We start from the raw sequence: 14,647 nt of genomic DNA on the forward strand, positions 1-14,647 counted from the left end.
TGAAAATTTTATTATCATCTTCTAAAAACAAACCTTGGTAAATGGTAAGTTTGCAGTTAAAATAAGCGATGTAGAAAAATAATTAAGTACAAAAATGTTAGTTTTAAAATAAATCAACTTGTTTGGCCCCAAATATTTAAGGAAGGCAATTAAAAAGAAGGAACAGTAAAAATGGAGGTGGTAATGTCAAACACGTTTTATTACACTTCAGTCGCTTTCAAAAACGGCGTCTGAAATAACATGTGAAACCAGTCAAGAGAATCTTTCAGGCCCCTGAGTTTAAAAATACCGGCAATAAAAAAAGAAACAAATAAGCAAGCTTAATTTACTGGGTTAAATTTGCACAGCAAATTATCAGCTCTGCTGATTTTAGAGTAATGAAGTGTCTTTTTTTTCTGCAAATGAAAGAAGGAAGTCAAAAAGCAATAAGTACACGGCGGATGATTATGTCATCGTGTGGCTATAAAAACGTACTTGGCACATTTTAAAGGACGCTTATTCACCAATGAAAGAAACAGATGAAATTTTCTGCCCCTAAAAACGGCCACATTTTAACAAAAATTGGGCATTTATTTTCATATACTAGCAACAAAAAATCCATGTTTAATCATAGGATTGCCATTAGATAGGCGTATTTTTGACGGGGGATCAACGGTAGTTGGCAAATAACAACAGTTACTTTTGTATATTTAACGTTTCTTTTAACTATTTTCAAAGGCAGATTATATACCTGGCTTAATCAGTGAAAATTAAAAACAACACAAAATAATCCCTCGTTTTTGTTGGTAAGTCCATGCATGTGCAAAATTATGGTTTCCTTTTATAAACGAATTCTACAACGTAAACATATTTACTCAGTCGAAAAATTCGTACGCGGGCTGAACAAATTATTGAATAAAAAGGGGAGGGGAAAACTAATTTTTTTAGCCGCGGAGGTTTTTAGGAAGTTAATTTAGCAGTAATTACCGATTTATTGTCCAATTACGTGTTTCTTTCCGACTCATTTTTACCAAAAAAAAACTCAGCTAACTGTTTGATGCATTTTTCTTCAATTAAATCGATTTTTTTTTCTCCCATAAAGATAGTATGCAGATATTAAAAAAGATATAAATGTTGCTTTAAATTGAAAAGGTTGAGCAGAAATATGGCACAATTAACTAGAAATGTCAGAATGAAAATTAGTTTAATAGTTGGATGGAAAACGTCTTTAAAAATAGCAAGCACTGTCGCCAAAAAATCGAATTTCTATAATTATTTCAGTTCAATGTGAACATGGTTTTGAAGTTGATTGTCAGAACACGACAGCTAAAAACTCTAAAGACTAAATTGATGAAAATGAATGCCGAATACTCGCGTATGAACGATCTCTAAAATGAGATGACGATTTCATACGAAGTTGATGGTCTCACTGAGGAAATAATATGCCGAATTAGCTTACTATTTTGAAAGCAGTTATAAGCTTTACAAATTCCTAGAAATCGACAAGTTTGCCGCACACAGAAAAATGATTTGTCCTATTTTTTTTCGAAGCAAATATAAAATTGCGCCCGGGGCAACAATTTTTTCAGGTTTTGAAAACACTCTCGTAGTCAGTAAACTGCTTGAAATTATTTAACAACCCTTCCAGAAAAACTTTGGATTCCAAAAAATTGTCTGAATGTTGAGGAGAACTGGTCCGAAATAAAATAAATGAACGAATTGTAACATGAGGTTGTTCTTCAACATCCTATCAACTAGCGGTAAAAAAACTGCAAGTAATCAGTTTTAAATGAAGAATTTTCGAAAGTTTTTAGCAATCTTGTTAAAACGGAAGCCTATCAAAGCAGCCAAGACATAAGAAACTTACCATGAAGTCAATGCGTAATTCTCAAATAACTAAGGATACACGAGAAAAAAAGGTTTGTTTCTCGAAAACAAATCGGTTTACAGAAGCACCAAAGTACTGATTTACCAAAATTTGACGATCGTATAACATAACTTTGAAAAAAATCATCTCTAGTTGCGGTTGAAAATGGTGGCTGCATTTTTAATTAACCCAGCTACCAAACTGTAAAAAAAAGGACTGGAGGACATTTTTTACTTTATATCGCTTCAAGGTCAAATGGAAGCCCAATTTTGAGGATAGAGATTTAACATGCACTTGTAGCTTTTCATCCAAGGATGGTTTCTAATCTATTTAGACATCATTTGTCTGAAGATTCTATACAACCATCAAGGTTTATCCCTTGGATGGATAAAAAATAATGGTCCCTCTGGAATAAAATAATGGGACCCTATTAGCTTTGTATTTAAGATGATTTATCGATTGAAACCAGTTGATCAAATACACAGCCAAAGGGTCATTCTAATTCACCTTTGAGCATCATCGATTACCACAATTCTACTAATAAATGACAATGATTTTGAAACATCCAATTAAAACACTGAGCAAATTGCCGAAAGTTGTCTTTCGTTGACGACAGCTTTCGCCTTTTTGATTTTTCGGCATTTTTGAACTGTTCTTTTTTTAAAACCGTAATAAACTGTGGCTATGACCCGAGGATAAAAAGAAAAGATTGATTTAGATTCCCCTGTACACTCAAAAGCTAATGGAGCACAACGAAAAAGAACCGGAAAAATGGGTGATCCTCCACAAGTTAGATAAATTAATGAGAACCTGGTTAACAATCACTGTGGTCTGAACAAACAGTGAACTGAAAAAAATTAAACCCATTTGAAAGTGAGGACGTAGTGATGACCATGTGCTTCTAATAGCATACTCTTATTCTGAGACCCGGGCCGAGGAAGTGATTGCATGCTCAATTATCGCGACTAAACTAGTTTTGATTTTTTTCAGACTATCAGGACCAATATTGGGTATTTCCACAATGCCGCGACCGAAACTCAATAATTACAGCCTTTGCGGACGATTTGCGGACCATATAACAGATAAAAATCAATTTTGGAAAAACTTGAATATTGTCATAGAGATTCGGACGTCTTGTAAGCAGAGTTCTGGTACATATCGACAAAAACTCCAGAAATCAGCGATAAACTAACTCTAATATTAATCAACTCGGGTTGCAAAATGAGACATTTAGACTAGGAGTTACCGTTATTGCACTCTGCGTCAGCGGAGAACTTTTTAACCGGTTATAAGAACATTAAAAAAAAAATTGAAAAACAATTTTGGAATTACATTGTATGGTTTTGCATTTACACTGCCTAGAAAACTACATGAAATGTTTTAGAGCTGTCTTTCACAAATGATATAATTAAAGTAACAAACTGTTAAATTTTGGCTAAATTTTTCAACGATGATTATTTTTTCAAATTTGAATTTTTAAGTTATCAGACATTGATCAAGGCGTTCATAAGCAGGCCATACAAAAAAAGGTGTTTTCAGCGTTTCTGAATAAGTTATTTAGCGAAAATTAAAAAAAAATCTAACACTAGTGTATCCAGGACTAACATTATGCACACAAAATTATAAATTTTGCATGCTGAAAATTTTTTTTGGAAAATGTTTGTTTGAATTCGTTCTTTGGGTCAATTTCAAATTTACTTAGAAAAATTATTTGTCTTGCCATAAAAAATGCTTGTCATACAATTTCTATATATGGGAATTGTATGATCAGCATTTTTCAAAAAACAAAAACCTCAGTCCGAAACAAAAACCTTTACATTTTTTGTTCAAAAAACAACATCTAGAATCAAACAGACGCAGAAATAAGTTTATTTTTTTATCACCCATTTTTGGAAATTGGGTGAAAATTGTATGACAAGCATTTTCCCATAAACTTGATGTATGGAATTGTATGATAATCATTTTCGATGTTTGAAGGTCAACCCGAGAAGTTAGGGAAATTGCACTAAAAAACTGCACTAAACAAAAATTGAACTAAACATATGTGATTTTAGTTTTGGCATTATCGAAAAATCGCCAAATCGATATTTGACTTTTCAAAAAAATTTTGACCAGAAAAAGATACATTTTGGATCAAATGTTAAAACACTATCCTCATGGTTCCGCCCCTTGAAATTTTTGTCTTTGGGTTTGTTTTAGTTTTTGTTTTCCAGGAAAAATTTGGTGCCAAAAATACTCATTACATTGTTTTGAGTGACATATCATATTAAGGTTTTTCAATCAAAAAATGAGAGAAAATTTGAGAAGAATTCGGTTTGAAAACTTTTTTTAAGTCTAATATAATATAGGGATAGAGAATAGCGAGATAGAATTGTAGTTGAACACAATTCTAGTTTTTTTTTCACTTTACTTTAGTTGGGAATAGTTCTCATTTTTGCAGTTTTTCAATTAATTCAGTCAATTTTTACAAAAAAAAAATTGAACAGCAAATTCGACAAAAAAATGAAAAAAACAAACATTTTTTTTAGATAAGTTTGGTCAAAATTTTTGAGCTTTTTGCAGAGCAACCAGCTATCCTTGCTTTAATCAAGCTTTTGAGAATATCCCATTTTTGACGATTAGAAGATTCAGTTTCGTTTAAGTATTTACTTGAAGAAATCACACAAATCAAAGCACATGTGCAGGTTTTAATAGTCCCATCTTAATTTTGCAGGGCGCATGCTAACAGGCAAGGTCGGGTTTATAACGATTCAGGGATTCGACACGCTCACCAACCAAAGAGTCTCGAAACTGAGAACTGGTTTACGGCACCAAATTCTGGTCAATGAACGCTCAAACATTTCTAAAAAAAACGTTTTGGGGGGTTATTTTCAAAAAATATATATAAGAAAAACTTCTTAACATTTTTTGAAAAGTTTTTTTTCAAGAAAAACTACTTGAGGCACATTAAGCGACAGTTGAAACACGCGGGACTGCTACTTGTTTTTTCAGTCAGTGTTTTACTTTTTTAATTGGTGTTTATTTAGGCGGTTAAGGGATTTCACTCAAAGGGAGGGTAGGGGCTGAATCATCCGATCCAGAAGCTTACTTCTCCACTCACTTAATAAATTGATAAGTCATGCATACATAATTGTTTATATTACATAATTAGTTTAAATAATTTGTGAACAGTTAAAAGTTAACTTCATTTTGGACCTTGTTTATACCAGCGGCAATCTTCACTTTAAAGAGAAATTCTTCAGATTCGTTTTCAAGTTGACAAAGAAACTAAAATATGATACGAGTAGACGACCTGAGATAATACACAGACTTTCATCTCAAATAAAAGCCAAGCTAAATCACATGGTCGCATACGTTTTATTTTAAAAACGAAAACAACGTACCATCAAATTATTCAAACAACTACACCATATAAAAACGCACTTGCTATTTAATACCACACAGTATGACATTTTTAGTCTCATAAAAGCTCAATTTTTTAGACTCATTCAAGCTTAAACGGAAAAATATTGTTCATTTTGAAGCTCTTTTGTCTGAAGCTTCAATAAAAAAAAGCTTTTGAGAGAAATCAGCTTTTAATTGGACTTTACTTCCCTAAAATTTAAGCAATCGGTGGGAATCATCTTTTTATTGACAAAGATTTGTCTATCATAATAACATCCAATTCCAGCTAAACTAGTGCAAATTTAATACTGGTTCCAAAAACAAACGGAAAAAAATATTTAGAAGAATTCAAAATGTCTGACGACGGAAATAATTCGGACTGGGACGAGGTCGAAAACCGAAGATCAGGAGTCGCGAGTCCTATTTATGAAGTACAAGCGAACTCAGACGACGATCAGTTAGCCGAAATCGAGCTGGTCGGAGATCGAAAACCAAATGGCGTAGATACGGCTCAAAATCCGAATGAAAACCCGAGATCGACCGACGAACCGGACCAAGGAGACGAAGCTGCTTACGAGTACGAAGTTGAGGAAGACTTTCAAGAAAACACCGACAGATCGGAAGAATCGAACTACGAAGAGGATAACGAAGTCGCTGAGAATCGATACGACTCACAAAACGAGCAGCAAAACAGCGATGATGATCACAGTCGAAACGATGACATGCCGAACGGCGGAGAATATTACGAAACCGATGAGCGATCGGAACCGAACGAAGCCAATGAAGTGGAAGGCGAGTATGACGTTATAGGTCATAATGCTGCAGTTAGTGCTACCGGTGACGTAACTGCTACCAGAAATGACGTAATTGAAGATCAAACTAACGGAGAGGAGATGATAGTCGTGGAAACGCGTGGAAAGCCGACTCTGTTCGCGGAGAGAGAAGACGACGATGAAATTGGGTTCCAATTTGTACGAACTCTGGAGAGCGCTCCTCCACAAAAGAGGGATGCGAAAGTAGATCCACACGCCCCTAATCATGTTAGTATTCTTCCTCAACTTTCTCCATTTTTCAAATGCTCTCCTTCGATTTAATATGATTAAACAAAAAAGGTTTTTTTAGCAGGCAAATTTTTTGTAGCAGATTTGAAATAATTAACAAGCCATAAACCTAATTTAAACGCGGCATTATCAAGCAGCGAACGCTTGCTCCGCTGCGCTTACCTTCGGCACGAGTGTTATTTTGCGCGTGAACCAAGGTTTGCGGCTCATTGTTTTAGTTCTTACTTAGGATTTTTTACGTCTGTCAAACAATCATGCAATCAGTATAGTTTTACTTTGATCTACTATAAGACTCAATTTTAACAACTTTTTCTGACAGATTAGTTTGCTATAAAATCGGTCCCTAGCAAAAAAATTTACTTGGAAAAAACTTGGGAAGGTTAAATAAAAATTATGCCATGAAACTAATTGAGATCACAGAAGTATAAACTAAAGTGAAGAGTTAAAAGCGATAATATTCAGATTGTCTTATTTTTTGGTTTAAAAGAAAGCATGGAATTTTTGTGCTCGGTGTGGTTTTCAAATTTGACCTTTTATCAATCCATTTTTGAGATAATTTTTTTAATTTAGCCTGAAATTTATGATGGCTCTGAGAAAATGTTTATTTTTTTTTTCAAATAAAAATTTTCTTCGGAAATTTTTGTTCAGTGTGACTGATTTTATTGCTCTACCAAATAAAAACCAAAACAAAACATTTATTTGTTTCACAACTATTCCTCGCAAGCTTATGGGGGTTCAAAAAATACCAAGCTGGAAAAAGATTTTTTTTTTTCAGAGCGAAACCCTGAATGTTCCAAATGCGCTTCAAGGTCTTTGAAATAGATAAATTTATACATATTTTTGCAAACTCCCCTCAAACTGATATTCTTAGCATATAGATACGTATTAGAACCACCAAATATTTGGAACGATTTATGAGCGGATTGAATAGCTGCTTACGCGTTAATAACACGAAATATCTTGCGCATTAATTGTTCCAAATTAGACAAATTCGCAATTCGAATTACCATAAGTTGTGAAAATATGATCACAGATAAAATATCGTATCGAAATTCAGCTGAAGACATCACTGGCTATTGGACGAGCTCAGAAATTTCGCTCAAAAACTAAAAGGTTGAAATTGGCCTAGAGAAAAAAACCACAAGCACAAGAATTCCATTTATTTCTTCGAAGTAGCCAACTTCTAAAAATCAACTCAGAATGCTCAAATTTTATGAACCAACCAAAAAGTTATGTCTGATGAAAAAAGTTTGCATAACTTTCATAGTGGTTACAAATTTGCTCCATATCTATACATTAAGAATTACGTATGTTCGGCTGAATTATATGGTACCTGATTTGTACCTTGGTTGGTTTATATACCACCTGTAAAAAATCAAAGTTTGTCCGAGTAAATTAACGAAACTACCGCGAGAACAAAATGTTATTTTTTTAATATCACGAAATATCTTGCGCACTAATTGTTCCAAATTAGACAAATTCGCAATTCGAGTTACCGTAAGTTGTGAAAATATGATCACAGATAAAATATCGTATTGAAATTCAGCTGAAGACATCAGCTGAAGACAACAAAATTAAATTAAACGTAACTCCCTTTACCCATTGACACTCACACACACCTACATTTTCGTATAAAGTATATTATGAAGCAGGGACGGATCTAAGATTTTCTCGAGAGAGGGCGGTAGATTAAAAAAAAAATTCAAACATTTTTTCGACTTTTTTTGTTTGGTCGACCAAATTGATTTTCCGAGCACTCTCAGAAAGCTATAAAAACTACGTTTTGACCATCAACAATTTTACGCCGCAAGCAAATTAAAAAAAAACAGGTCAAAAATCGGTTTTGGGCATATTTTGAAAAAAAAATTACTAAAAAATTGCGTTGGAGTTGGGTCGAATCCCTGGTGAGGCATCCATACCCCTTAAATCCGCCCCTGTTGCAAAGTATGGTGGTGTATGTGAGAGTGTGTATGTGAGTGTGTTTATGTAATTGCGCGAATAGGGGGAGGAGCTAACGAGCTGTTTTTTGTTCCCGATTGCAAAAAAAAACGAACTATAATATTGCGGTGTCGTTATTTTCTTCACACAACTTTAGATTTTTTCACCTGCGATGATTTTTTTCATGAAAATATAATTTCATGGTTATTACAATTATCAACAAAGGCAGCGAAAAAATAATGCTGAAAAATTAGATTTGATTTGAGGCGAGCTAATTGGTCCAGTTATTGGGTGGTTTCGGGCTGCGGATACTGTTTTGAATGTTTTAATTTTTTGCTTACTCTTCTATTGCATGAATTCGGGTGGGGATTTGGTTCTAGCTATTTGAATCTTCTGTTTAAAGTTTAAGGGACCCAGTTACAAATTTAGGGGCGTATGGTGGGATTCCCGGTTTTTTTTTCTAAAAAATACTTGGTTGACGCGCCAATAAACACAAAAACTTGAGAGCTGGGGCAAAAAAGCAACTTTTGTTCTAACATTTCCGAAAAGTGCCAAAAAACGCCTCTTTTGGCCATATTTTCACTACTGAGAAAAAAGTCGACAAAAGTACCACTGAGAAAAAAAAGTCGACAAAAATTTCCAAAATGTTTCAAAAACCCGCGCAATAAAATTGTAAACCCGCACCTGTGTAACTGCTTTTAAAACTTATTCTATAATTGAAACTCGGTCGATTTTTTCTTATCTAAACAGTAGTTTCGTTGGGTGGGGGGGGGGGGGGTGAGTCGGCTGACGCCCTATCCTCAGGGATGTGACCTCTTGTCCACTCAAAGGTTCCCCTTTCGGTAGTTTTTAGGACATCAATTTTAGGCGCATTTAAAAATTTTCAAAGTAGCTTGCGTTTTTCTACAAAAAAAACATCATTAAAAATTCCAAATTTTCAAACTCAAAACTTTTTGCCATCTCAGAAGCAATGTTGATGAAAAAACACTGCCGATGACCTTCAGAGAGTAACAAAATAACCTCAACCTTTAATTGTAGTTGACACTTTTTCAATTTAGAGTGACGAAGAGATAGTCGTTGAGAGGAGGGACAAAAAGGAGGTCGACTTGGGGTGTCCGAGGGAGCACAAGAGCCCGAAGGAGAGATCACACAAGGCTAGTGACACACGAGAAACACTTCATTTTTGGTATTGTAAAGATCCAGTTAACCCCCCTCCCCCTTATTTACCAAATAAAGAACTTCCACCCTACCATTCAATTTACTTTAAATTTTCTTTAGATTAGATTTTGGACCGTAAAGATACAAATGCGTTTCGCTTTTGTAAAGCACTAGAGTCAAGATTAAAGATAACTTGACAAAAAATCCTAGTAAGATTTTGCAATGCTGTTTATAATTTAATTCCTTGCACTTTACCAGCATGTCAGGCGGAACAGTTTTTTCTATGAGTATTATGTAACATTATTATGGCAATAGTTGAAGTCAGTAGCTTTTCAAAGCTTTTGTAATACCTGCACCAAATTTAACCCTGAAATTAGCAAGCAATTATTTTTCCCACTTATTGGGATATCGAAGTATCGAATCTAAAATTTAAGTCAAAACTTCTAGAAAACACTCATTCATAAAAATTACAAAAATTCTTCAATTAACTAAATTCGCCAAAATTTTTATCAAGAGTGTGGTAAGATAATAGAATTATACATATGCGTATTAAACTGGTTAATTAGAAATAGTCGGCAAGAACGGTTTTCAAAAAAGAATTAAAAAAATGAGAAAACAAGCTTTCAAAGACTAATTCAAGGCTTTCTTAATTTTACTTGCCCAGTGATCTTTCAATTTTGTTACAATTTTTTTTCAAGAAAAGTCAAACTTCAAAACTGAGTTTGAATCAGTCTTCAAAAATAGAAGAAAAATTCATAACTTTTCAATTTTTGTTTGCACAATGTCAAATTTTCTAGAAATTTTTTATCGAGGAAACTCCAAAAAAAGCTTCAAAAACTGGTTTTAGTTCAGTAACTCCAGCTTTTTTGCCCTATGAACCAACCTATTGGTTTTTATTATCGCTTTACTCGTGCGTTTCAATCGCTTGAAATTAGTCTAAAACTTAAAAACATCACGGCTGAAAGGACTTTAACGTATCATATCGCTCAACCTTTTCCAATAATTCTTTGTGGTACCCAATAATTGTGGTGCAAGAAAAAGTAAAACGAAAAAAGAAAAAACTTAGAAAATTTAGATTACAAAATTCATCTGCATTTTTATACGTCGAAAAAAAAATATCACCTTTTGTACAAAATTCAAGAAAAAGATAAATTAAATTTTGTTTCAGCTGAGCAAATTTGAAAACAATGCTAAAACAATCAACAATGTTCTGTTTGTATAATTTTTCATTTTTCGAAACTAAATTGTGTAGAGTGTTCGCCAGCTTTTTTAACCTTTTAAGTTTAGCGTTTTGTGCCAGCAATTCAAAATAAGCTGAAAAAACAATCAATTCATAGGTTAACTTATATCTAATCTCTCTTACCGGTTTGAAATGTCTAGATAATTACGCTACTTGTGACCAGGACACTTCTAAATATTCAAACGGCCTTTGACGTTAGATTTTGATTTGAATGTTATAGGCAGTTAAAAAAGGACCCAGTAAAATCCGTTTAAACTTCATGCCCTTTGAGAAGCACAAAACCAAGTAATTCTGAAGGGCTGAATGTTTTCTCGCCTTAAGCTTTGATGCTACGAACGTTTTTTTTTGAAGCAAAATTTTTTGTTTTGGTTTATGATGGCGTTAAATTGTGCTTATTTTAGGAAATTCAAGTACTAAATGACACGGAGTTAAATTTTATGGCGTTAAATTGCTTAGATTTAAAAATTTGGGAACTCTTGAAATCATGGGGAAGATCTAACTACAAGATCTAAATCAACGCAAGACCTTTTGTATATTTGACGAGGAATAATTAACTTAAAGTATGTAACACTTCGTTCACAAAAGATCTACACCAACACAATTTGACGACTTCAAAATTTTTTTTTTTAAAAAGTTTTTGATAACAACTTTCGTTATAAATTGTTAAACAACTTTTGCCTAAATTACTGGTTAAAAAATGGCTCAATAAGTTTTCATAAACGATTTAGTTTGATTGTTACATTTTCTCATAAATGTATTTATGGGATATTTTAAAAATTTGTATTAGGACAGACAAGGGAGAAACTCGGAAAATAACCAAACAAAACGTCGCAAGAAGGACTTAAACTTGGTCATAACACTTTTTTTAATAACGAGGCTGTTCAGATAGTGAAACCAAGGCTGTTTTTCTCATAAAAGACGGAGGGGAAGAAATTTTTCCTCCAAAATTTCGTTCACGAGCGTTATTGTCGGTCGTTTCCATTTGTTTGAATAATCGCAAAACGCAACTGAACGACTTGAAGGGAATCACATTTTTTTCTTGATGATATTTTAATCGTGTTCATATCAAAAAAGAGTTATCGAAAAAGTAATACAAAAGATAGACAAAGAGGGGTTTGCCTTAAAATTCTCGAAATATGAATTTTCTGTGGCAAAAATCACCAGGTAAGGTTTTGATATTCGTAAACGTAGTTGTACTCCTAAACACTCCTGGTCCGTGTAGTTTTGGACACGAAACCAATGAGAACTCTCTTTTATTTAGAATCATATATGGGCGTTTTAAAACAATTACAAAAAAACCTTCTGAATCTCCAACAAAACACTGAAAAGTTGTATCCTAGCTGAAAACCAGCAACAGGGCTAACTTCATCTGGGAACAAGAACTACAAGAAGCATTTACCAAGAGCCTCAAAGTTATTTCCGAGATAACCAAAAGTGTCATTATGTTAAAATAAAAAAAATCACGAAGAAAATAGGACGCTAGTCCTAGCAGACAAGCAGCCCTTTTTGAGCACGAAATACCAGATGGCAACTAGGGACCAAACTCATTAGCCTTTTGATAGCTGAATATTTAAGAAAAAAATACAGAAATTGAGAGAAGGAAATTTAAGCCATTGTCGGGTAGTGGGTACTTTTGCGGAACCATTAATTTGTAGACAGATCTGAGGTCCTAACTGAACATAACGCTATTATATCAGCACTAAAAACCAACAGAGGACAGAAAAATCCTATCAACCCATATTAACTAGATGGGCAGACAGGCTGTTGATTTCGAGGTAGTAAACTCATCACATGCTGGAAATAAGGAATTGTCCACCATTCTGAAAACCCGTCATTATAACCCCCTAAACCGTCAAACTTCGACAAACAGTTTCTCGTTGAGTCGATACGAAATTTCTTTGCAGCCCAAAAAAACCACATTTTGCCAGACTCTTAAATGAAATTACCGCATTTCTCTCCGACATTATTGGGAAAGAAGTCAAAGCAGAAACAGTCGATCATGTATCATCAAAAATCTTTTCAGCCATATTTCACTTTCCTCCAGCAAAGTCACCCTGCATTATACATTTTGACCAGAATTCTAGCCAATTAGTTTTCGGTTGCATTTGAAGTCTTTTACCGCAAGTGGGACACAAGTTTAATCCAATCACACTCTTTAAAAAAAATTCGTCACAAGAGGGCGGCGAAAGCACTCTCAAAATTCTCAGCAATCAAAATCCATTCAAGCATCGGCATTCAACTGCAAGAGTGCACAATTTTAATCGATTGAAAAAAAAAACTTGAATCAATGAGATTCTTCTATCCATTATGCCATATCGTCGCAAGAGGGCTACAAATATGTTCGCAAATGTTCCGACCAACCGACTAATCACAGAGCGGTATGCATGTTTGGTCTCATCGACTTTCACAATTGGTCAGAACCGACCTTAAACAGTAGCCATATCATATAAACCGCTCTTTTTTATCTAAACTTTTCTCACAAACAATCTATCTTTTAACTGGGCTGACATATACTCTCAACTTTCAGAAAGTATGGGAGCCATAATTTCAACCGCGGATGGCAGCTTTGAGACTGCCTTTGAATTGAAGTCGCTGCCTTATCAGATACAAAACAGGTCGCAAACTTCAAATACAAGAAGAATGTCAGCCAAAATCAACTTAGCTTGAAATCAGCAACTGTCTGTTATCACGAAGGATAAGAAACCTTTACCTGGACTAACTGGAGTTCTGGACCCAAATATGTTGGAAGAGCTTGTCGCAGAAGAACCAAGACTTAAACTATTGAACAATGCAGTCTCGAGTAATCATTTTGAACGATTTTGTCGTATCGACCTCTTTAATAACAAAACACCAGGAAATCAATAACTTTTGGTATACTTTTAAATTTAAATTAGATCATAAAAGTTTTCTAAGAGACGCACTAACCCCAGAAGATCATTCACAGTCTGAAAAGCATTCAATATTAGTCAATCTAGCAGAGAAGTGTCACCCTTACTCAAGTTAAACTCAGACTCGTTCGCCGACACCCCAAATTCTCATGCGGTGAAAAATATGGCTAAACCAGCCTGTAAAAAACAAGGAGCCAACTCTATGAAAACATTTACCGATGGAAATCAAGTGTTAGCGGTCTCATTGCAAAACAAATGAACAACAGAACTCCTGAGAATTCGATCAGATACCTCTTTTACTTCGTCTTCAAAATCGAAAAATATTATTGAGCATTTGATTTTAATTAGTCGGATCCAGGAACCGCAGTCAAATATAAGGATCCAGGAATTTATTGGACTGGAGATCAGGGAAACAGCTATTCAAATTATTCGACGATACGATCAAAAAAATCACTAATAGCACTTATATAACTCAAAAATAAACAGTTAGAAAAAAATGTCTATTAGAAAAAAAAATAACGATTCTAGAGTATTAGACCAAAAGTCGAAGAGCCAAATGCAGAGAAGAAAGGCAAAAAGCCCCGGGGCACATCATCATCGTCAGAAGAAGACATTAGTATCTCAAACCTAGCGCCCAAACGCAGGCTTCTGACCGAATCGGAACCGACCGAATCATGGCCACTACTGCGCTCAACCTCGAAGCTCAGAGAATTTGCACCCAAACCAACAAAAAAAGAAAAACCCAGAACTAGCAAAAGCGCCAGCTCAAATAGTAGGCCTTAATCGACCCTCTTCAAGTTTACTAAGGGTTATTTCCAACTCCCAATTGCCGAATCTTCGGCAACCGAGAAACAGTCTCCAAGCAGGACTGTTAGCCAAACTCAGAGCCTACTCACAAAATGAAAGCCAGCAAAGTATGTTTCTGTGTCGTCTGGCGATGAGCTCATTTTAGACCCAAAAAGAACTCCTCGGCAATTTCCAGTCGAATTTTCCAAACCGACCGAAACAGCGCCTACTCCAGAATCAAGACCGGAAAAACCATCTCACAGCCAAGATGACAACATATCCACATCTTCCAAATCATCGGGACGGAGTAAGGGACATTAAAACTTTATAGAAGATCAGTCAGGCA

General features: G+C 34.6%; 2 protein-coding genes across 4 annotated transcripts in view; one reads left to right on the forward strand and one right to left on the reverse strand.

The window, feature by feature from the left end:
- The window catches only part of LOC134841148 (uncharacterized), a 107,598-nt gene that overhangs the window by 88,811 nt on the left and 4,140 nt on the right, over window positions 1-14,647 (reverse strand). Inside the window, exon 1 of one of the 3 annotated variants that reach the window (XM_063856949.1) lies at window positions 34-118. The exons of the other annotated variants lie outside the window; for them this stretch is intronic. The gene's annotated coding sequence lies outside the window, so the exon portion shown is untranslated. Of the gene's footprint in view, window positions 1-33; window positions 119-14,647 lie in introns of those variants that run through there. 3 annotated transcript variants of the gene reach the window in all.
- The window catches only part of LOC134841150 (uncharacterized), a 73,474-nt gene continuing 64,036 nt past the window's right edge, over window positions 5,210-14,647 (forward strand). Inside the window, exons 1-2 of the mRNA XM_063856951.1 lie at window positions 5,210-6,270; window positions 9,288-9,383. Of these exons, the coding sequence (XP_063713021.1) occupies window positions 5,584-6,270; window positions 9,288-9,383 (783 nt within the window). The 5' untranslated portion in view covers window positions 5,210-5,583. The remainder of the gene's footprint in view (window positions 6,271-9,287; window positions 9,384-14,647) is intronic.

Source organism: Symsagittifera roscoffensis, chromosome 3 (assembly GCF_963678635.1).
Source record: "Symsagittifera roscoffensis chromosome 3, txSymRosc1.1, whole genome shotgun sequence".
Lineage (NCBI taxonomy): Eukaryota > Metazoa > Xenacoelomorpha > Acoela > Convolutidae > Symsagittifera > Symsagittifera roscoffensis.